A 23110-nucleotide genomic window follows, 5' to 3' on the forward strand; every position below is an offset into this window, starting at 1 on the left:
CCTTGTTGTTGGAAGTTTTTTGATTTAGGGGAAACTAATGGTACCTGAAATGACAGTATCTGATTCTGCTTTGTAAGTTAACTTTTTTTATTGAGTTGGTTTAATTGTAGGTGGCACATAATTCAAGGTAGAACGAAGACTGAAGAGCAGGTTGTCAGGATTCTAGGCTGGGTTTGTTGTGATCTCACAGCTAAGAAGAAATAGCAGAGTGAAAAGAATTGAACACATAAGCCACGATATGAATTTTTTCTTATTTTACAAAATTTATTCTTAAATATACAACAAGCTGCAAGACAACACTTACTTCTAGCTATAAGTGGCAACAGATTAGTTATGGCAGAGAATCCAGATGTTTAAACAGGAATGGAAGTAAGGGTCACCATTGCCTCAGGCACAAGGGACAGCTTACTTTCTGCCATATTTTTTAATTCCATCTGTGGCCAGAGGACCCTTCCCCGTGGCCTTCACTTTTAGCTCCTCCGGCTTCTGCTCCTCTCTGTTTCTGTGTGGAAGCCTCGTCTTCCTCTTCCATCTCCTTGGCCTGCTTGGGTTCTTCACGGGCTGCTTCTTGCCAATGCCCCTTCCCCAGACCCTGCCAGTAGAAGCAGTGATTAACTATTCTTGAAAGCAAGTGAGGCATTATATAAAAATTTAAACATCTTTTGGGGGGACGTTGTAGACTGAGAGTTTCAGGACAGTTGCAAAAGGAAATACAGGAAACCGAATAGAGCATTATGTAAAAGTTGAATTGGAGTCACTAGAATTGTATAAAGCTATAGGCTTATCTGTAGGCTCCAATATGGTTGGTACCTGATTTTTGTTAAAAACAGTATAACAGTTGTAGTGGTTAGGTTGGTCTGTCTTTGCCTATAAAATTTTTTGTTTAAAGGAAACCTACACTGAAATTTGTTACACAGGAATTTAAACTGCTTCCTGATTTGCCCAGTAGATGCACACTTAGATATAAACAAGTAATATTCAAATTTTCTTTTTTTCCCTCCCCTTTCTCCATTTTCTAATGTTATAATTTTGACTGTTCTAAAGGCTGTAAACCTGTAAATCATGTACTGTAAATGGTGAGAGGTTGTGTGTCCATTTTAATTTTGTACTTGTTTTTCTTGGCCTTACCTTTGAGATTTCCGTTCAGAGGTACTTTATCCATAGCACCTCTAACCCATTCTGCTCCCTGTTTGTTTATATTCCATGACAGATTATAAAATCCCTGAGGGCTAGAGTCTTATCTTTTTCAACAGGTTATCCCGTTTAGTATAAACAGTATCTGGAATGTAGTTAGATGTTTCATTAATAGAAAGATTGGAAAGACGTACACCAAGTATAAAAGACTATTATTTCTGAGTACTGAAGTTATTGGTGATTTTTAATGGTAATCATTATCATTTCGAAAATAGTAAAATTAATCCCTAGAAGGAGAGAGAAGGCAAAGACCACCTACCTTTTCCCTGTGATAAGTGTAATCCCCAAGTCCTGATTTGTGCCCTCTGCCTGGTTCTTAAAAATCATTGGAATCCAAGAACAGAGGAGATAATGGTCCTTAAAGGAAAAAGGTACTGTGAATGGAAAGACTTGATTATGGTGTTTGGAGTGGAGTCCGAGGCAGCTCTGGACTCTGGGGAATAAGAAAGAGAACTGTGCTACTTCCCTCCGTATTGAGGGACAGGGAGTTGTCAAGAAATAAGAGATGGTCGGGGGGGGGGGGGCAGGTGCAAATGTTAGAGATCACCAGTAGTTGTTGGGAATTGATTATTTTGCTGTTGCAAACTACTGTTTAATAAATGGTGTTAATTTTCTTTATTCCCATTTGTATGGCTAAGAAAATTTACTTCATGGAAGATTACAAAAATGACTTTTTAATAGCTGTTATTCTTGTGTTTGCTCCCTTAGCATTTGACATTGTGCAGCAAAGAAATGGTTATGGAGAAGCCCAGTCCGCTGCTTGTAGGGCGGGAGTTTGTGAGGCAATATTATACTTTGCTGAATAAAGCTCCGGAATATTTACACAGGTAAATTTTAAGTGGATTATTTAGTATTTTTATTCAGTTTCTTTTCTGTAATATGAGTACATATATTTTGTCTTTCTTATCTCATGTCCTGACAGTATCCCATTATATAACACATGCACGTCTATACACACACGTAATACAGTTATGTACTCTCGTATTCTATATTTCATTAAAAAAGAAAAACCTTGGTTTTATGGGTTTTCAGTCTGCAATTTGAAATCACAGGCTTAAGTCATCTTCCTAAGTTCTCTATAGCAATGTTAGGAAAATGAATCACTTAAGTGATTAGACTTGTGGAATTTCCTCTGATTGATATACAAAATAATAGTCCTTGGTAAAACAGCAACAGTAGCCTTATTTACTATTTTGGCAAGAGTTGGACATCTGTAAGCCTATTTTTTCTAGAGATTGAAAGGAAGTTGATTTATATTGTGAATAGTATTTATAATTTTTGTTATTCCTGGTGTATTTTAGCAAGTGGAAGGTGAGTGAGACTTCTGTAAGGATTAGGCTTTGTAAGTATGTGTTGTTGAACACCCTAGCCAATTGAGTTAAGGATAAATTTATTGCCACTTAATGTGAGAAAGGCTCTTAAGAAGACGTACATTCTTTTATATATAGGTACTCTTTATAAGCATGCTGGGCATTCTAAAGTTATGTTTTGTAATATGCCCTACATTGTTAAACATGTGTGTAATATTCTCTGTGTCACTCTAGGAGGATTTTGTTTGTTTGTTTGTTTTGAGGAAGATTAACCCTGAGCTAACATCTGCTGCCAATCCTCCTCTTTTTGATGAGGAAGACTGGCCCTGAGCTACCATCGGTGCCCATCTTCCTCTGCTTTATATGTGGGACCCCTACCACAGCATGGCTTGACAAGCAGTGGGTAGGTCTGCACCCAGGATCCGAACCAGCGAACCTGGGCCACTGAAGCAGAACGTGCAAACTTAACTGCTGTGCCACCAGGCCAGCCCCAAGGAGGCTTTTTTAAAATATATATAGCTAACACCTCCCAACCATGAAAGCAAAACAAAACAAAATGAATACCTGTACACTTTTCTAATTATAAGAATAAAGACATTCTTGTTGACAGTGTTATGTGAGAGAGTTTGCAGGGGAGAATCTAATTAATAGGGCATTATGTGAAATTTAGTCCCTTTTTTCTTTTTTTTGTAAGGAGGATTGGCCCTGAGCTAACATCTGTGCCAATCTTCTTCTGTTTTATGTGGGACACTGCCACAGTGTGGCTTGATGAGCTGTGTTGTGTTAGGTCCCTGCCTGGGATCCGAACCTGTGAACTCCCAGCCGCTGAAGCAGAGTGTGCAAACTTAACTCCTACACCACCAGGCCGGTCCTGATATTTCATCTTTTCACAATGTGTATGCTAACATTTTTAGCGTTTTTTTTTAACAAGGAAATTTTTTTTGTAATGACCAAAAAAAGTAAAATTAAAACAGTAAGCCTTTCCACCATCATTTCAAATAATACAGCCAACTTCTATTTTATACTTATGTAACCAATTTCCCTATTAATGAAAATTTAGTTTGTAGTTTTTCACTTGTTAATGCTGTAATGAATATCCTCACACATGCATTTTTGTGTAGCTTTCTAGTTATTTTCTTAGGGTAAGTTCCTAGAAGTAGAATTGTTAATTCAAAGGTACAATCATTAGTGGTTTTTCTTACACATACTTACAGCCAGATTGTCCTCCAGAAAAATGATAGCACTTTACATGCTTACCAGTAGCACATGAGAGAAAGTAGTAAAGTAGTGTAAACTTAAAAATATGAGTAGTGGTTAAAAGCATGGACTCTGGGGGCTGGCCCGGTGGTGTAGTGGTTGAGTTCATGCACTCCACTTTGGCACCCTGGCGTTTTCTGGTTTCCCATCCAGGCATGGACCTAGCACCACTCGTCAAGCCACGCTGTGGCAGCATCCTACATAAAATAGAGGAAGATTGGTATAGATGTTAGCTTAGGGCCAGTTGTCCTCACACACACACACAAAACGCATGGAGTTTGGAGCCAAACTGTCTGGGTTCATGTCTTAGCTGCCCCACTTGATGGGTAGGGTAACCTTAAGGGAGTTAGTTTACCCTCCTCTGAACCTCAGTTTCCTCATTCAGATAACAGTGCTTTATGTTATGAGGTTGTTGAGAGGGTTGAACGAATCCATATATATAATGCAGTGAGAACATTGCTTGGCATAGAGGATAGAGGAAGTCACACATGTTTTATTACGATAGAGCTGAGTTCTCTTTATGAAGAAACTAACTTTGCATGTTTGATAACCTTAACTTGGAAAGATTAATTCTAATTGCTTTAGGTAATGCCAGAGAAACAGTAATTTATCATGTATTTAAGAGCAGTGTAAAAATTAATAGGAAATTAGATGCTGAAATACTGTAGATTTTTTTTACTTGTCTCTGAATTGTTTCAATTATTTAAAATCTAACTAAACTGTTTTAATCTGTGCCTTTGGAATTAGTAATCGTTTGGAACTCTGAATAGAATGTTAAACAGCATCTTGAGTCTCAAACAAATCTAGATAACTGCGTTTCTGTATCTGAAGGGGAAAAAATGGGTCAATTACTATGGCATCAGTATTTAGAATGTATTTTGAACAACATCTTATTCTTCCACTTAAAAATATAGATGTGATAAGAATTAGATGAGAATAGCTAATGATTTGAGTGTACATTTAGTGTCCTAGGCACACTAAGGATTGTGTGTCATTACTCATTTAACCCTTACAACAGCCCTGTGGAGTAGTTACTGTTCTGTTTTATAACCAAGGAAATTGAATTTAAAGACCGTAAGTAACTTGGTTAAGATTATGCAACTAACGAGTGACAGAGCTGGACCTGGAAACTGGGTCCATTTGACATCAGAATTCTGCTGCCTCTTAGATTTCTCTTGACAGTTGAATGTTAATCATTATCAATGGTTTTTACAGGTTTTATGGCAGGAATTCTTCCTACGTTCATGGTGGAGTAGATGCTAGTGGAAAGCCCCAGGAGGCTGTTTATGGCCAAAATGTAAGTATCAATTTCATACACATTTTAGTTTTTTTTTCCTTTTTGCATTAAGATAGAGATTTGAAAAAAGCTTTGTTGTGTCCATGGATTTCTTCTTGAATGTGATTATTAGTTGTAACTAGAATTTATGTCATAATAATTGTCAAATCTGCTTTGAGTTCTTATAAACGTCCATTTTGTATGAAACACAGTATTATGGGGATGGATACAAAGAAGGTGGGATGTTTTATATCCGTGATGTATTTTATACATGAACCAGTTGAGACTTGGTATTAAGTTTATACAAATGTGGGCTAAACCTTATGTTACAGGAATGCACAGAAGTATATGCTTGTTAGGAGTTTGTAGAGGACGTGGAACCTCAGCTCTATTCTAAATTACAGGATTTGGCCTTACCAAACAAGAGGAAATTGAAAGTAGAAGAAATGGCATCAGCAAACACACAGTAAAGTAAAACTAGGTGTGAGGTCAAGTAGTTGTCAACACAGTTGTGTGAGTGACTAAATACTTAGTACAGAATAGTGGGAGAAAGCTCTACAAAGCGATATTACTGCATGGGTATGAGAAGGCCATTGTGATTTCTTGTATAGAGAGGTGACATGTTGAAAATAGTGGTTTAGGAATATCTGTCTGACAATAATGCATAGCATGGTGGAGTGGACTCAAATAGGGCAGAAAGATTAAGTAGTTAATATTCTAGAGTTGTGAGGAAATCTGTGAAGGTCTGTGGTATTGTATAGGTAATTACATTATCACAAGAGTTTGTTTTCCCCCGCTTCTTTTCCTGATAAAGGATATACACCACAAAGTATTATCTCTGAACTTCAGTGAATGTCATACTAAAATTCGTCATGTGGATGCTCATGCAACCTTGAGTGATGGAGTAGTTGTCCAGGTCATGGGTTTGCTTTCTAACAGCGGACAGCCAGAGAGGAAGTTTATGCAAACCTTTGTTTTGGCTCCTGAAGTAAGTTTTCATTTCAAGTAATTTTCATTCACATAATTTTATTTGGCTGTTAATTAGTTGCTTGAAGTGTCCAAAGAGTTTCTTGTTACAGGTTTAGATATGCATATAGCTATTTTTGAGAAATTTGTGTTGGACCTATTGATATAATTTATTTGAGCTTTGTCTGTGTGTGCACTTTGGCTATTTAAAAGTAAAAGTCAGATACTGGTACAAATGTGTAAATAGATGATTAAGATTAGAGAAATAATAGAAAGAGCATATTGTATTTCATAGGTTCCATACTAAACAAAATGGAAAACTTCCTTTTGTTACTTGGTCTTTGTTCTCTTATATCAAGTAGCCATTTCTTGAGTTCCATTGTTTTTTTTTTTTTGAGGTAGATCAGCCCTGAGCTAACATCTGCTGCCAATTCTCCTCTTTTTGCTGAGGAAGACTGGCCCTGAGCTAACATCCATGCCCATCTTCCTCTGCTTTATATGTGGGATGCCTGCCACAGCACGGCTTGATGAGCAGTGCCACATCCATACCCGGGATCCAAACTGGTGGACCCCGGGCCACTGAAGCGGAACGTGCACACTTAACTGCTGTGCCACTGGGCCGGCCCCTTGCCTTCCAGTATTCTTTGAGTGATCTCTTAATTTACTTTATATTTACGTAGTATATTTAACTTTGGAGAATTATGTTGTCTTATGTCTGTAATATTAAAATAGAAATTGTGTATGCTATATAGTTTGCTCTTTTATGTAATGCCACATTTATGGGAATTTATGGAATATTTGAATGTTGTTTTTCTGTAGGGATCTGTTCCAAATAAGTTTTATGTTCACAATGATATGTTTCGTTACGAAGATGAAGTATTTGGTGATTCTGAACCAGAACTTGATGAAGGTGAGGTTAACTTTCAAGATAGAACGGTTCCATCGGTACTCTTAAGGACATGAAAAGTATGAAACTTACAGAAATTTGCCTCTGTTTTAACTGTCAAACCCCCTTTTCTACTTTTTGTTCCTTTGTTTTTTGTTATAAAAGAAAGAGATGTTTATTATGTGAAGATATGTAAAAATCAGATGTAGAAAGTGAAAAAATTTCTCTCAACCTCCTCCTCTATAGATAACCAAGAGTTTGGTGCCTTTTATAATTTTGTGGAATCTTATACTTGCCAATACTAATTTTTATAAAAATAGAGTTATGCTGGCTCGAAGCTTGCCTTTTTTCACTTAATATATCTTTCTTGGCTGTCAGTTTTTGGCTATACCATAATTATTTCATTGATCTTCCATTGCTGGCAGTTTTTTTCCTTTATCACTATTCTGTTGAATAGATGTGACAAAGAAACTGAGTTAGGGGTTTACTATCATTGATTTTCTATTCTTTTCTTACTAATAGACCTTTTTTAAAATAGAGTAAGTACCAAACTTTATCTTGCTCTTCAGTTTTTTAAGAGAACAGGGAAATATTGCAGTTGAATGCCTTTGAAGAAATAGACCAATTTGTTTTTACTACCATATCACTTCCTTAAATATTAAAAATATGTCTATCGAATTATTTGTTAAGCCTCTTAAAAAGAGTTGTGGTGTGTTATGTATTGTCAGAATCAGAAGATGAAGTAGAAGAGGAACAAGAAGAAAGGCAGCCATCTCCAGAACCTGTGCAAGAAAATGCTAACAGTGGCTACTACGAAGCTCACCCTGTGACGTAAGAATAAGATGGGCAAGGCCAGCTTTGGTCTAAACTATAATGTACCTGTAAAGTGGTTCTTGTTCCTAGAATTATTACTGGAAGTAAATTTTTGATAAAGCTACCTATCAGGCCAGTGTTTGAGTACTTACTGTGTATATCCAAGAAATTTGGAAAGAATTGTTTTATTCAAAAATTGGACATGGTTTGGCCCAAGACAGTAATCACTTAGTGAATAATGCAGAGTGTTTGGGACAACATAGAGAGTGAATATTTTATTTTTATAAATATGAAGCTTGTTTATAGTTAGTAATAAAGTAAACATTTTTAGTGTTCCAGTTTTAAAATTGTGGGCTTAAGGAAATGCTGCTTCGTGAGAGTATTATTCCCTTCTGCCTTCTAGTTCTTATTGGACTTGGCTTCAAAATAGCTTGTTACTAGTTATGCCTGTTGGATTAGAGAAGTACTGAATTTTATTTGAACTGATCATTTCGCTCATACTGAAAAATGAACAAAATACTTTATTGTAGTAATGGCATAGAGGAGCCTTTAGAAGAATCCTCTCATGAACCTGAACCTGAGCCAGAATCTGAAACAAAGACTGAAGAGTTGAAACCACAAGTGGAGGAGAAGAACTTAGAAGAATTAGAGGAAAAGTCTACTTCTCCTCCTCCAGCTGAACCTGTTTCTCTGCCACAAGAACCACCAAAGGTTAGATCAGAGGAACTCTTTAGACCTGTAACACCACACTTTAATATTTGGTGCCATTAATGAAGCATGATCTTTGTTCTGTTATATTCAATTGTTTAATATAGTAAACTATGCTTTTTTTATGTATATGGAAGAAGCTGTGGGGTTTTTTGTAATCCTGAGGAATTTCATTGTATTCCCTCCCCCACACACACACAAAGAAAATACCCCTAAGAGTGAAATTTAAGGTAAATCCTTGTCTGTATGCGGTGTTTAGTATCTTATGTGAAATTATTCGAGTCCATGTATAAAACTGAGTTGCTCTTTCATTTTGTATTGAGTCCTCTGCACACAGATGCAACAGGAGTCATGCAATTTCCCAACTTAAGCAAGTTGGCCTTGTATTAAAAGAACAGATACCTGTTATTTCTGGTTTAAATGGAAACGGTTTCCTTGCTACACCAATTAAACTATCTTGGAAAGATGAGTGACACCCATAGTGTATCATTTAAGCCTACCTAAAACATCTTTTATCTTTCTGTAAAGTAGAAGGTTAAAGTGTATTTGAGTAGTGAGAGGAGGAGATTTCCTTGTTCAATTTGTGAATGTCTGTTAAAGTTTCCAGCTAGTTCTCTCTTCTTTCCTATCCTTCCCCTCTCCCCTTAACACCATCACACACCCAGTTTCCCCCAAAGGGGGAAAGAAATTGGTTCTATTAGGCTCTTAGTTTTCTAGCATGTGTAGTTGTTAGTGGTTTTGTTTGCCACTTGCTCATCTACTTAGAGCATAAAGCTCGTGGATTTATTTAGTAGTTCAGATGAAAGAGTCAAACAATCTTGCCTAATGAGATTTTGAAAGTTGGCACACAGACTGGCATGTGTGTGTGTGCCTTTCTTTTAGGAGTCCTCTAATGTAGAGCAATAGTTTAGAAATGAAAAGAATATATATATTTGGAAGTTTCCCTATAGGAATGTTGGTGGTTTTCCGTGATTAGTAGTCTAGGTTTGTTGCATTTCCTGCAGGCTTTCTCCTGGGCTTCAGTGACCAGTAAAAACCTGCCTCCTAGTGGTACTGTTTCTTCCTCTGGAATTCCACCCCATGTTAAAGCACCAGTCTCACAGGTAACCAATCTGTGAACACATTGGATTGTATCCTTGTTACATTGCCAATTGCTTTATCTTTAAACTTTTTTAAATGAGTCAATCAGAAATTATGGATTTAAATATACCAAGAAAATGGTATTAAATGTCACTACACACATTTTAAGTGCCAAATCTCCATTCATCATCTACATAGGTGGTATTTGGGGTTTGGGTGTGTGGAATACAGATTAAGTTGGTTTCACCAATATATAACTGTCATTTAAAAGGCTTCTTAAAATAACAAAAAAAAATGTTCTTTTTTGAAAAGTTAGAAATTTTATTTAGCAAAAACACCTTAGGGAACTAATTTGGAAAGGCACAAAGTAGTGTGGCGTTATAAAGAATCATTGATTTAAAAAAATACAAAGCTTTAAAACATACACTGCCTTAGCTCTCAGTCTATAAGTGGTTCACACTGTTTAATTGAAGCCTGTACCAACTTATGACTGTAGTGTTCGCCTTAACTGGTCATTCTAGTATTCTGCTTTTTGTCTGTTTGTCATCTTACCCATTTCAGAGCTTTCAAAAACATTGAAAATAGGACACTGGCTACCTAATATGTTTATTAGATATAATTGAGAATTAACTAAACTCTAAATTTATAGGCATAGTTAAAGGGTGTCTAATTTTTTCCCCTGTATTTTGCATCAAACTTCATTAGAAAATTTATGTTTAAAATTTTTAGTGCACATAAAATTATCTGTATACACCTCTTATATGCTCTAAACAGTGAAACTTTTAGGTTTTAAACATGGGTAGTAATTATGATAGTTTTTCTGGTGTTGGTACACATTATCAGCTACATAATAGTAAGATACGTGGCCTCATGATACCTGTTTTTTTCAGTTAGATATTGAGGAAATGTTGAATGATTACCTCACATTACAAACCAGAATTCTGTCTTAATGAAGCGAATTAATTTGCTAAATATTGATTAATTCAGCCCGTCTGAAGACCTCATAAGTGACTTCTGGATTTTCTTTTGAAATGCTTGATTTCTTATTACATTTACATTTGGAATCCTTTGGACTGTTAGTTCATTTCACAGAGTTGTCTACATTTATTTTAAACTGACTGCTAGTTAAAATATTAGGGCTGGCCCACTGGCGCAGTGGTTAAGTGCACATGTTCCACTTTGGCAGCCCGGGGTTCGCAGGTTCAGATCCCAGGTGCGGACATGGCACTGCTTGGCAAGCCATGCTGTGGCAGGCATCCCACATATATATAAAGTAGAGGAAGATGGACATGGATGTTAGCTCAGGGCTAATCTTCCTCAAAAAAAATAAATAAGTTAAAAAGTTAAAATAGCTAATGCTTATTATGACTTCAGTATGTGCCAGGCATTGTGTAAAGCACTTGATATTCATTCTCATATAATCCTCACAACCACTGTGTGAGGGTGGTTACTATCATTATTCCCATTTCACAGATAGGTTCATGGAGGCCTAGAGTACCTCACCTAAGGTCGGACAGCTATTTAAGTAGTAGGGCAGACAGCTATGTAAGTAGTAGGGCTGGACTTGGAATTTGTGCAATTAGACACCAGAATCCATATGTGACTCATGCAAACCCGTAGGTTTCTTTAGCCCTCTGGAGGGGAATGTGTCTCTGTTTACATTAAAGAAGAATACTACTATGTTTAAGGCATTTCTAAATTACGTTACATTAAATCCTAATCTCTTGCTCAGGAAAAAACAAACTTTTAAAAAAAATTTTTGAAGTTATGGTTTTCAGTTGTAGGAGACTAGATTGTCTTTCCCAGCCCACACCCTTATTAAAACAAAATTTTCAAATGTTTATAATGTAAACTTTAAAAGAACTTTCTCGTCTCTTTAGGCTGTATTTAGAATGGATTCATCATTTCCCCACTTGATTTAATAAACATTTCAATTTCATTTCGTTGACTTTGGTGTAGTATCCATTTTCTTAACACTTCTAGCATAGATTATTAATAGGAGAAATAAGTCTAATTTCTAGAGTATTAGTAGGCATTAGTTTAGAAGTAAGTAAGTTAATTTCTTGGTGAAAAGATTGTGTCTGGAAATTGATTAGTTTATCCAGTAGCTTATGTTCAGTTGAAGGACTTTATTAATTGTGGTTTTATCTGCCATGTTGACTTGATTTGATGGTTTTATTTTTATTTCATATTCTGTTTGATCTTCGTTTCTGGGATTTGTCACGTTGAGCATACTTTCTGTTGCATAGAATTAGTTTGAAGGCCTCAATGTGGTATATTAGCCATTTTGTCTCATTGGAGTAAATAGTTTCAATCATGAAATTGCACCTGAAGAATTATGAGTGCACAGCTGGCTTAGTTGACGTATATTAATCAGTTACTGAAAGGAATATTATATTTTTGGTCATTTTTATTACATTGGTATCATCTACTAAAAGGTTACTAAATCAGTGTATGAATTATTTGTAAGATGTTGTAAATTATTTAATTTTTTTTTCGTTTTAAGTCCTTTAAGGATAGTGAAGAACTTTTCTATTTTGCCACTTGTAGTTATTTTTGTGTCTGTAATCTGTTTTGAAAAGAATTTGAATCAGTCCGCCATGGCATCTCAAGTTCTTTGATAACGTTTGGATTGAATGAGGCTTTTCTAAGATTTTTAAATTAAAAGGTACAATGGCTGTTTATGTTAATTTCCTATATACACTAGCTTCATCAAACTTTGTTAAAGTACATCTATTCTTTAATTCTGTTTTGTAATACTAGTGAAGTAAGTTGTGTTTTTAGGCCCCCTTAGTTGAAATTTCTACATACCTGCCTTTTTCAGGCATCACATTTTGGGTCAAATTATCATGTAGTGTTAAAACTCCAAATACAGATAGCATTGGTGTCAGGGCTGTAACTTAGGTCCTTTTGTCAGGCGTAGAACATTCTTCTACGTGTTTTTGGTTAGAGAACTAGAAATGTGATTTAATTTTAAATGAAGCAATAATTACTGAACATCTCTGTTGACACTGTGCCTGGTTCTTTGGGTGGTATAGAAATGAATTAAGATATAGTCCTTATAGGAATAAATAACATATAAATGGAAAAACTGAAGAGGCTTAAAATTTTTATATTCTTTAACTAGCAAAATTCTAGAACATAGGAAGCAACTTCATCTTGAGGAAAATGGGAACTCCACATGGAAGAAGACAGTTTGGGAAGAGACAGGCATATCTGTTAAAAACTGCTAGCATAGGAATTAATGTACCTTTTAGTTACAGTGGGTAAAATCATTTATAATGAATTGTCATTTTTGAAAGGATTGTAACTCTTTGTATCAAAATTTGTCTTTGCAAATTATAATATCTCAATTATCTAAATGATGAAAGAGTTTGAGCTACTGCCTGGACTGAGGTCCTCAGAGATGATCAGCCATTAAGACAAGACTGACATTACTAGCTTTCTGATTTGAGGACATGTTCTTCATATCCTGCTGAGTGTTTCAGCATCCTTTGAAGGTGCATGTATTTTGTTTCTTCCTTGGACCATAAATATTTGGGCAATGGACAGCCTGAAGAGGTTGGGAATACTGAAAATGCCATTGTATTAAGGAAAAGGTAATGGCTGGTGCAGATTGTTTTGTTTTAAAAATAGTTACTGTAATTTTATGTGTTTAATTCAGCAGTTAGCATAAACTTTTGGAAGACATCTTAATATGTCCTGTTACTCCCCCCACTATCCTGCAAGAAGCAGTTAAGGAGAATTATTGGGGTCAGTTCTTAAATAAATGCACATCTTTCCCTTAAAGAAGAACAATAGGGAGCTCAAGGACTTCTGACTATTTGAGATGATATATACTCATTCCTATCATGGTTTTTTATGTGCATTTTAACTTAAAGGTATTTTTAGGTGGTAGAGTAAGCTAAATTGTATGTCTTGCACTATCAAAATAATGATTTTTAAGATGTATTTATGGGGTAGAGTTTAGAAGATATTGCTGAGCAATATTACTTTTGAAGGGCAGCAAGCTAGATAGAAAGTATGTGTCATACAGTCTTGTCTTTATAAGATAAAGGTGGCTTTTTATTTTGTATATGTATTTACATGGAGTGGCTCATCTTGCATTTTTCCAGCAGTACCTTTTAGGCCATCTCAATGTGGATGTAATTTTATTGAAAAAATGTGCTTGTATAAAGCAGCTTTTTGTGAGTTATATAGCCTTGAGTGGGAAAACAAAACTTACCCTACAGTCCTAGATTGGTACAGAATATCTTTATAAAAATTTATTTTTCACATACATAGGATATTATGTTAAAAACATTATAAACTTAAAAGTAGGACCATGCCTGCTAGTAGCTTGTTGGTAGTTGCTTTAGTTGGTTTTTCTCCTGTGGAATGTGTTTCTTTATAAGGTGTCTTTTCGCTTGTATTTTAGCCGAGAGTTGAAGCTAAACCAGAAGTTCAGTCTCAGCCACCTCGTGTTCGTGAACAACGACCTAGAGAACGACCTGGTTTCCCTCCCAGAGGACCAAGACCAGGTGAGTGAGTCCCCTCTGTAACCTTTAACGCTTGAAGAGTTAGAAAAGACTGAATTATTTAAAAGAAAAACCAAACTATAATGTGTTTTATACACAGACTGTTTTAGTACCAAATTTCTTAAAAGTTTAACCTGCTAAAATATAGTCTGGGGCAAAACAACTAACTTTTAGGGGATATTAGTTGACATGCCATAGAGACAAGTATTTTGAAGGTGTAGGAGAATTTTGAGACAAATTTTATTTGGTTATTGTCACTGATTCTAAGAATTCAAAACCCAGCTGCCAATAACCTACTCTCTTACTTAGCCCTCTTATCTCTTCACAGATAAACAATAAGCACACCCTGATTCTTTTTATTTTGATTGTGTTAGGTGTTAAGTAAGTTGCCATGATTTTTGAGTTGTTTACATTGTTAGCTAATATGTTGTAGCATTTGTTTGAATTCTGGAAGTATATTCAGATTGCTTTTGGGAGGAGGTAGGAGATAGTATACATCAAATTTAGAAAATGTAATTTTTCCCACAAAAGTGAAATAAGTGATATGTTACTAAACCAGAAGTCATGGGTACTGGGGTTCATCCTAGCTCTGCCAATAACTGAGTTTATGATCTTGAATGAGACCCTTAAATTATGAGCTTCTCTTAACGCTGTTCAGTTACTACACATATTTTCTTTTTCTTTTCTTTCTTTCCTTTTTTTTTGAGGAAGACTGGCCCTGAGCTAACATCTGTGCCCATCTTCCTCTGCTTTATATGTGGGGTGCCTACCACAGCATGGCTTGCCAGGTGGTGCCATGTCTGCACCCAGGATCCAAACCGGCAAACCCTGGGCTGCCGAAGTGGAATGTGTGAACTTAACCACTGTGCCACCAGGCTGGCCCCTACACAGATTTTTCTTGTGTGACACCTTACTTATATGCCTTGCTGTCTTATTTACATTATTGGGAGGATCAAATAATATTTTATATCGATGTATGTGAGCACCCTATTATGTAGAAAGGCTATACAAGTGAGATATTATTACTATTAAATTTACTTAGGCCTTTTATTTCGTACAACCAAAGATTTAATAATTTGTGAATTTCAAAATACTAAACAGGGGCTTACCCCATGGCCAAGTGGTTAAGTTGGCACGCTCTGCTTCAGCAGCCCAGGGTTTGCCAGTTTAGATCCTGGATGCAGACCTACACACCGCTCGTCAAGCCATGCTGTGGCGGCATCCCACATAGAAGAACGGGAATGACCTGCAACTGTGTACTGGGGCTTTGGGGAGGGGGAGAAAGAAGAAGGTTGGCAACAGATGTTAGCACTGGGTCAGTCTTCCCAAAAAAATACTAAACAAATATTTAGTACAAAAATAGCACTCTATCTGAGATGCGTTTGGTTCCTGGGTAGACGGCGAGAGTTTGGTTTAAGGAGGAATTCTTGTACCACTAATATTTGACTTTCATATAATCAGACCAGTAGATCTGGAAGAAGGGACCTAGCAGTCTAGTCAGTACCCTCTTTCTACACTTTGGGATCATATTGTTTTCTAACTAATGAACTAATATTAGGCACTTCTACCTCTGTTCAAGGAGCTTGCTATCTTATTAAACTAAAACAGGAGTATCAGTATTAAGTGATTTTTACCTTTATTGCTTTAAACTAGTTTTTATATGATGATGTCAACTTTAATAGCTGCTTTATTCCTTTCTTAGGCAGAGGAGATATTGAACAGAATGAATCTGACAACCGTAGAATAATTCGCTATCCAGACAGTCATCAACTTTTTGTCGGTAACTTGCCACATGATATTGATGAAAATGAACTGAAAGAGTTCTTCATGAGTACGTGATTTATTTTGCTTTGTTGTAAAATTAAGCAGGAGGAGAATAGAGCTTTTTTTCATAGAGTAACTAGAATTTTTTTTAACGTTTCTCTCTATATACTGTGTATGTCTTCAGGTACCAGTCACCTTAATTGACCAGAAGGGAGTAGAAGGCTATATCAGATGTTTCCTAGGGACTGTGCTTAGTGTTGACTGGCCTGGTTTTGTAGAGGTTAGAAGAAAGCTGGATGAATAGGTCTTAAATTTGGAGATGGGATTCATTTGGCAAATACAAGTCAGAAATAGAAAATATCCTGTCTTTCTAAAACTATGCCCTGACTTTCCTCTGAAACGACAGATAAAGCTGCAGAAGGGTAACAAAACAAGCAGATAGGCTAGTTGTTAGCATCTTAGATGAACAACCTATATGAGTGAATGTATCTTCGTTGTCACTGGATGTAGCAGCTTGCAACTTTTATTTTGAAATGGATCAAGGAAATTAAGGTTATTTATCCTGAACAATTAAAGCCACAAAGTATTCTGTTAAAATATTTAACCTTGGTGTAATGTATGTTTTCACAGGTTTTGGAAACGTTGTGGAACTTCGCATCAATACCAAGGGTGTTGGGGGAAAGCTTCCAAATTTTGGTTTTGTGGTTTTTGATGACTCTGAACCAGTTCAGAGAATCTTAATTGCAAAAGTAAGTGATTCAAAGAACATAATTCAAGACTTTATTATTCTTGTTGCATATAATAGTAATTTGGTGCATTTTAAAACCGTAGAAAACCTTTTTTAAATGGTAAAGATAAAAATAGTTCACTATGAAATGGTATTTATGCAAAGAATAAAGATTTGTTAGTAGTATTAAAGTCTGAGATGCGGATCATTTTAAATTTATTTATTCTGGTAAAGAAGGTTGGAGTAGATTGCATATTAAGAATTGCATGAAAGTTTTTTCTGTTTCTTAGGATTTTCATACTTCTTAATGTATGCAAGGTAATATATTATTATTGCTGTCTAATCTGCCGGTGTAAATCTCTCTCTCCACTTTTAAAGCCAATTATGTTTCGAGGGGAAGTACGTTTAAATGTGGAAGAGAAAAAAACAAGAGCTGCAAGAGAGCGAGAAACCAGAGGTGGTGGTGATGATCGCAGGGATATTAGGCGCAATGATCGAGGTCCTGGAGGTCCACGTGGAATAGTGGGTGGTGGAATGATGCGTGACCGGGATGGAAGAGGACCTCCTCCAAGAGGTGGCATGGCACAGAAACTTGGCTCTGGAAGAGGAACCGGGCAAATGGAAGGCCGCTTCACAGGACAGCGTCGCTGAAGCTCCACTGTTGGCAAAGTCTCGGCAGTGGTACATTATTCATCGTGTTTGCATTCTTGTTAATTTTTTTTGGCTTTGGAATGTGACACAGCCTTTTTGATCATTTCTTTGATGTGAAAAGCATCTTTTGGTTACCAGTTAAATTGAGGTGGACATTATTTCCCCATTTTCACAACAGGATTCACATTGTTAATTTATAAATCTAGACTTGGAGAATTGAGGACTGAGAAATGACCATATCTTAAACTGTCTACAGCAAAATGAACTTAAAAGGACATGCCCAACTGAATTCAGGTCCTATGAGTCAAAAAATCCTCTGCTGCACATTTTGTTTAAGTGTTACTGTTTCTGCCTGTTAATGTTGGAAACACAAATAGTGCAATTTGTGCAATTGGAGAATCTTGCCTTTTTTCTTGGCTCCCCCCAAAAATCCAAACCAACAGAAACTTGTTACGCACTCATCAAAATGCACTAATGGGTACTCTGAACTCATTAATATTGACATCTGCAACAAGAGGCAACAGGGGAAAAAAATCTTTCATCTTTTTTTCCGGTAGAGAATAGTTTGTGAAATGATGAGGGCATTTTATCTGCTTGCTGTGACCAGCGTGTATACACATAAACCTTAACAAGACTACAAGTATATTCCAGAAGGAAATCATTTAGTTATGAACTAAATAACAAAAATCAGAACTTCAGATGCTATGGTCTTGAATATTAGACCAGATTTAGTAGCTCCATATCTAAGGTTTTTCTACCTGCCCCTCTACAGTACAGGGATGGCTGGCTGCTCAACACACTCCTCCTCCCCTTTTTCCTTTCTTTAAGCTGTGTACAGTGAAAATTGTCTTTACTGTATTTTTGTTCTCTGGTAATGTAATAAGCATGATGGTGCCTTCTATTAATACATCATTCCAGTCTTGCTGGTAATTTTGTACAGTATAGTGTATGAATTGCTGTGCTGCAAAGCCAAACAGCTGCAAAATGTTGAAAAATCATTGAAGTGCATAAAAATTGCAGTATCTTTAAAATCGGTAAAATTGACTAGCATATTATTTATCTTGTTCTTCAGTTAACAACTTTGTGTTCCTTGTGGGACGGAGTCTTGTGTGTTTGGGAGGGAGAGAGAAAGAGGAAGTCAGTTTTTTGAGTAAATCTCTTGTTGACTTTTCTCTTAGCATGAATGTGAACGTTGAAGTGTTATCACTTCAGAGGTGCTTGGAAAAGTCAGTCAACTTGGTGTACGTTTTTAGTAACATTTTAAAAGCAGTCAGAGTCTGTAAAGGCAAGTAAACCTGGAAGTGAGGATACTGCAATTTTCAGAGAAAAGAACAGCAGCTCTTAAGTGTTTGCATTTTCTATTTGGGGGGCAGGGAACTGTCATTCATTTTGCACAATTCTTGAACTGATGTCAGCACCCGAGTGGCTCTGAATTTAAGTCTGGGACGACATCTTTTATTTTTACATGAATCTCTTAAACAATTCTGTGAGCAAAGTTTGTAGCTGCTGGATTGTCTGTCTTTATAGCAAGTTCCAGTAAACCGCAAGTATGACAAAGGATATCCAATTTTATTCCTGGAGCATTCAGTACATGCCAGTTTCTGATGTTTCAGGCTAGGAGTGGGGTAAATAAGTGTGACCACTTAAAGCTGCTTGTTAGCATGGAAGACTTCTCCATTCTATCGTAGTAAAAACAAACAAAAAATGCACTTGACATAGTAGCAGACTGCTTCTGAATTGTGGAACTGTTTGCTATTTAGTAAACTAGCAAATGATGCACATATTCTGTTTTTCATGTACTGGGCAATATAAGTAAAATTAAATCTGTCCTTTTTTGGTTCTTGAATGAGGTCTTCCATGTTTGAGGAAAAGTCTTGCACTATTGCATATATTTTGGGGACACAGATTTCTCAGTTTCCATTTTGGGGGGCTTAAGAATTTTTTTTTTCCTGTTTGAAACACTTTTACACTTTCTGATGTATAGTACTTGAAGTTCTTACCAGAAAATTACTTTGCAGTTTTGAAGCCTTTATTCAAACTACTTTCAAATAAGTGATTTATTATTGTCAGTGTTTTGTTTTTTATAGCATATTTTCCCTCCTTTATTTCTTTCTCCTTCCCATTTTATATATAGAGAGAATTTCCAGTCCAACATATTGCCCTGCCGCCCATGAAAACTGTTCTGGCACCAAAAGCAATGACAAATGTTAAGTGTAATAGAAAATTAGAGCAGAAGAGCCATTCAGCTTCAGTCTTTACATACCATGAATAAGACATTAAAAAACATCACATGGAGAAGTTTACATGGTGATTGTTCACCTGCAGTACTGTGGACTTTTAACATTTTGTCCCCTTTTCAGTGAACCAGAGTAAAAATATTCATCTACCGTTACTGTTATTTGCTGATTTTTTTTTTTTTTTTTTGATGGTAATGTTCTATCCTAATGACACTATTGCAACCAAATTGGCTTTACCATCTTGGCTTTAGTAGGTATAGAAGACAATGGATTACCATCTTTATTGCTGTAATGTGTTAAGCATTATATGCTAGTAGAATCTAGTTTAATTGTTTCAGGTGGAAAGTATTCTTTGAGTTTCCATTTTGAATGTGTTTGGACTAAACAAACAATAAACTACTGATGTCTGCAGCATTTTATATCTATGTCCCTAATTTAATCTATAAGTTTGTGTTCCAAAATATTTTCTCCCAATTGCATTTCATACAACCTAAGTAAAAATAAGGAATTGTTCTATAACCATCTGCTTGTCATTAATGTATGAAAAAGTAAAACATTTAATTAAGACTTGAACATTGTTTCAGATCCATTCCAGTTCAGTTAGATAGCTGGTATACAAGTTAAAGAATGTTAGAACAGGGTAATAAATAGTAAGGAAGGTGAGAATGATCTAAAGCAGGCTAGTAAACATTTATTTTTTTAAAAGTTGAGTTTTCCAAAGGATTGCTACCTCATCTCAGAAGGAAAGGAGAAAGGGGATAGGAAGATTGAGGTTGTCTGAAGTTATGGACATGACCCATTCAGAAATTGGAACATATTTATCAAGCTCTAAAAGAATATTAAAGGAGAAATAATCATGTAGTCATATTTATGAATATATAATGAAGTGCTAAGGCATATATAATTTCAGAACTTGAGACTTCCTTCATTAAAGGGGATGGTATAAATCACTTTTTCCTGATATATTCGTAATACTGTTTATGGAGATTCCTTAAATCAGTCTTTACAAATTTGTGCATAACTCTGGCTGTGAAAAAACATTTTTTAGAGGGATAAAATGTATATGCCACACTGTATTGAACACAAATAAATTTGAAGGAGCCAATTATTTGGTCTAGGAAATTTTTATGGACCAAAATATTTGAAAATTTTAGCCACACAAGATTCTTCATGTCCATTATGGTATGTAATATAGTCTTTGTAGCAAGTGAATGAAAATTTAGCGGGTAGATGTTCATATTTTCCCTTTAAATTAGGACAACTTGTTCATTATAGTTTATATTTTAACTACAGATGACTAAAGACCCTTGATTTTTTTTTCGTTCTGTGTTCCTGACTTTTCTGATTATTTAGTAATAGACTGTTTTAATCAATTTGATGCCACAGTTCTAAATTATTTAAAATTACTGGACAAATAATCTATTACATTGTCAAAGAAGTTTCCCTTTGTGATAGATCTCAGTAGGTTCATATAAAGAATAATTGTTTAAAATCACTTATCATTAAGTCAGGTAATTCCTAAGTAATCAAGTTTCTGGGTGATTTTGACAAATAGAGACTGCAATCTTCAAATCTGTTTATGTAGATATATATACACATTATGTTTAACGTGCTTCAGAATTAACAGGGAACAAAGTCTGTTTATAGCATTACCAAATAAATACCGGGCAAAATACTATAAATGCTGAATTAAAGATTTACAGAAATATTACTATTCTATTAGTTTCCAAATTAAGTGATCATTTTGTCTCTGATTTCTCAGTTTTGATAAAGCTGGTTGCTGACTTGGAATGCTTTCACTTATGTGGCATTAATAGTATTCTTATAACTGCTTCTCTTTTCTGTACGTGCTCTGATCCCCTCATAACCTCTCCCGTACTTTTGTCTTCAGTCTCTTCTTTCCCCACAAACTTTCTCTGGGTGGTTCCAATGAGGCCAGGCACTACCTTAGCTTCAATATACTGTCCATTCAGTAGATTTCATGCAATGTAATGGTCAAGAGGAGGGCTTTGGAAACTGCCTGGGCTTGAATGGAACTCCAACCGTCAGTGGTTACCCTTTTTCTGTGCTGCTGTTTCCTCATTTGCAAAATGAGGTGCGTGATTATGACAAGAAGTTAATATATAAAGCACCTAAAACAATGTAGTGGGCCCTCAGCAAGTATTCGCTGTTACTGTTTTTGACTCAACTGCATTTCTGCTGTCTACCTATCCTGTGTTCCTAACGTCTTTTTTTAAAATCCTTTTTGCCATGTCCCCTTTTGAAGTTCTAGATAATTCACAATTCAGAAGTCCAAAACGGTGTGTGATCTCTTTCTAAGTGACTATGTATAACTGACTCTCTAATAATGAACATCTCTATTTTTCTGACCTATTTAACCTAGAAATGTTTGAAGTCTTACCTGTTCTCAATATTTTCTCTTTGTCTCCCTCCTCCTATCCATTTTTCAGGCTGCAAGAAGACTTGTTCATGTTATTTTGATTAACTTCCACCAGCTCACTCAGTTCATTAACTGTTGAGCTTCTCAGTGCCAGACACTGTTCTATGTGCTGTTGATAAGTGGTGAATTAAACAAGATTCCCTGCTCTCAGGTTAAAAAGGACTGAAACTGGAGAGAGTGAGTGCGTACATGTTTAAGAAGGTAGCTGGGGGCAGACCATTAAGGACCTTGTTAGCCTTAAGGAGGTTGCTCTTTATCCCAAGAGCAATGGGAAGTCTAAGGTTTTGGCAAGTGGGGGAGAGGTAATTATGTTTTACAGTGTCTCTGGTTACAGAGTAAACAAATGGAAGGAGTTCAGTAATGAAATGAATAAAACAAGTAAAAGGATGCTGCAGTATTTCCGTCAAGAGCTGTGATATAGAGTGGTGGTACTAGCTTGTACCAGAGTGTACTAGAGTGGTGGTGTTAGAAATCTGAAGAATTTGAAAGACTTAATGGGGGTAAAATTGGCCAGGTCTTGGTGACAGGCAGAGTTGATATCAAAGAAGAATTCGAAGTTTCACTCTTGCATGATTGGAGAAATAAACACGAGGAGAAACAAGCTTTCATGGTAGGGGCAGGAGTGCTAGTGAAACCCTCTTGGGTTTTGATGTAAAGTAGACCTGAAAATATCAGGCTATCTAGGAGAGTTTGCATTTTTGGCTTGTGTCTTCTATTTCAAAAACAGTATAGGAAATGTTAAAGTTTATGTGTATTTTACCAGAATAAAAAATACCTGCTGTGTACATTCTGGAAAATGCACATAATCCAGAAGAGTGAACTCCTATAATCTAACCCATAGATGGTGCCTATAAATAAACCTTGATGTGTGTGTTTTCCATAATACTATTAAACATTGTTTTAATGAAGACAAACCATTTAACAATGTTTATCAAGTGTTTATTGAGCACCTGTGCCAGACACTGTTCTTCACGTTGAGGATGTATGAGAGAGTACGCCAAGTTCAGTGGTCTCCTCAAGCTTATTTTACTTGACAATGGAGAAGAGTAGTTGTAAATGCTGGGCATATCATTAAAATAAGATGATGGTAAAAGCAACTGAGTGGCACCTTTAGAGGTGTTCCCCAGTCACCCATTCTGGAGTTAACATGGAACATAGGAGCTCTCCAGCCAGAAGGACCAGCTAATTGGAAAATTAGAAAAATTTGGAGGGTAATGAGAAGAGGCTGGCAGAGGTGGAGCTGGGTCAACGATGGAAGGCAAAATGGTAAGAGGTGGGGTAGAG

At 36.1% G+C, this 23110-nt stretch overlaps 1 protein-coding gene across 12 annotated transcripts in view; it reads left to right on the forward strand.

The window, feature by feature from the left end:
* G3BP2 (G3BP stress granule assembly factor 2) overlaps positions 1-19800 on the forward strand; it is a 78994-nt gene extending 59194 nt beyond the window's left edge. For 6 of the 12 annotated variants that reach the window (XM_070614633.1, XM_070614632.1, XM_008521967.2 and 3 more), the window contains 11 exons: positions 1903-2021; positions 4977-5058; positions 5852-6025; positions 6823-6913; positions 7618-7720; positions 8233-8413; positions 9415-9513; positions 13908-14010; positions 15710-15838; positions 16402-16520; positions 16877-19800. In XM_070614633.1, coding sequence (XP_070470734.1) covers positions 1927-2021; positions 4977-5058; positions 5852-6025; positions 6823-6913; positions 7618-7720; positions 8233-8413; positions 9415-9513; positions 13908-14010; positions 15710-15838; positions 16402-16520; positions 16877-17149 — 1449 coding nt within the window. In that variant the 5' untranslated portion in view covers positions 1903-1926 and the 3' untranslated portion in view covers positions 17150-19800. The remainder of the gene's footprint in view (positions 1-1902; positions 2022-4976; positions 5059-5851; positions 6026-6822; positions 6914-7617; positions 7721-8232; positions 8414-9414; positions 9514-13907; positions 14011-15709; positions 15839-16401; positions 16521-16876) is intronic. The other 6 variants (XM_070614638.1, XM_070614635.1, XM_070614637.1 and 3 more) reach the window with 1 other exon arrangement.
* The last annotated feature ends 3310 nt before the right edge of the window (positions 19801-23110 follow it).

The sequence above is a fragment of the Equus przewalskii genome, chromosome 3 (genome assembly GCF_037783145.1).
Source record: "Equus przewalskii isolate Varuska chromosome 3, EquPr2, whole genome shotgun sequence".
NCBI lineage: Eukaryota > Metazoa > Chordata > Mammalia > Perissodactyla > Equidae > Equus > Equus przewalskii.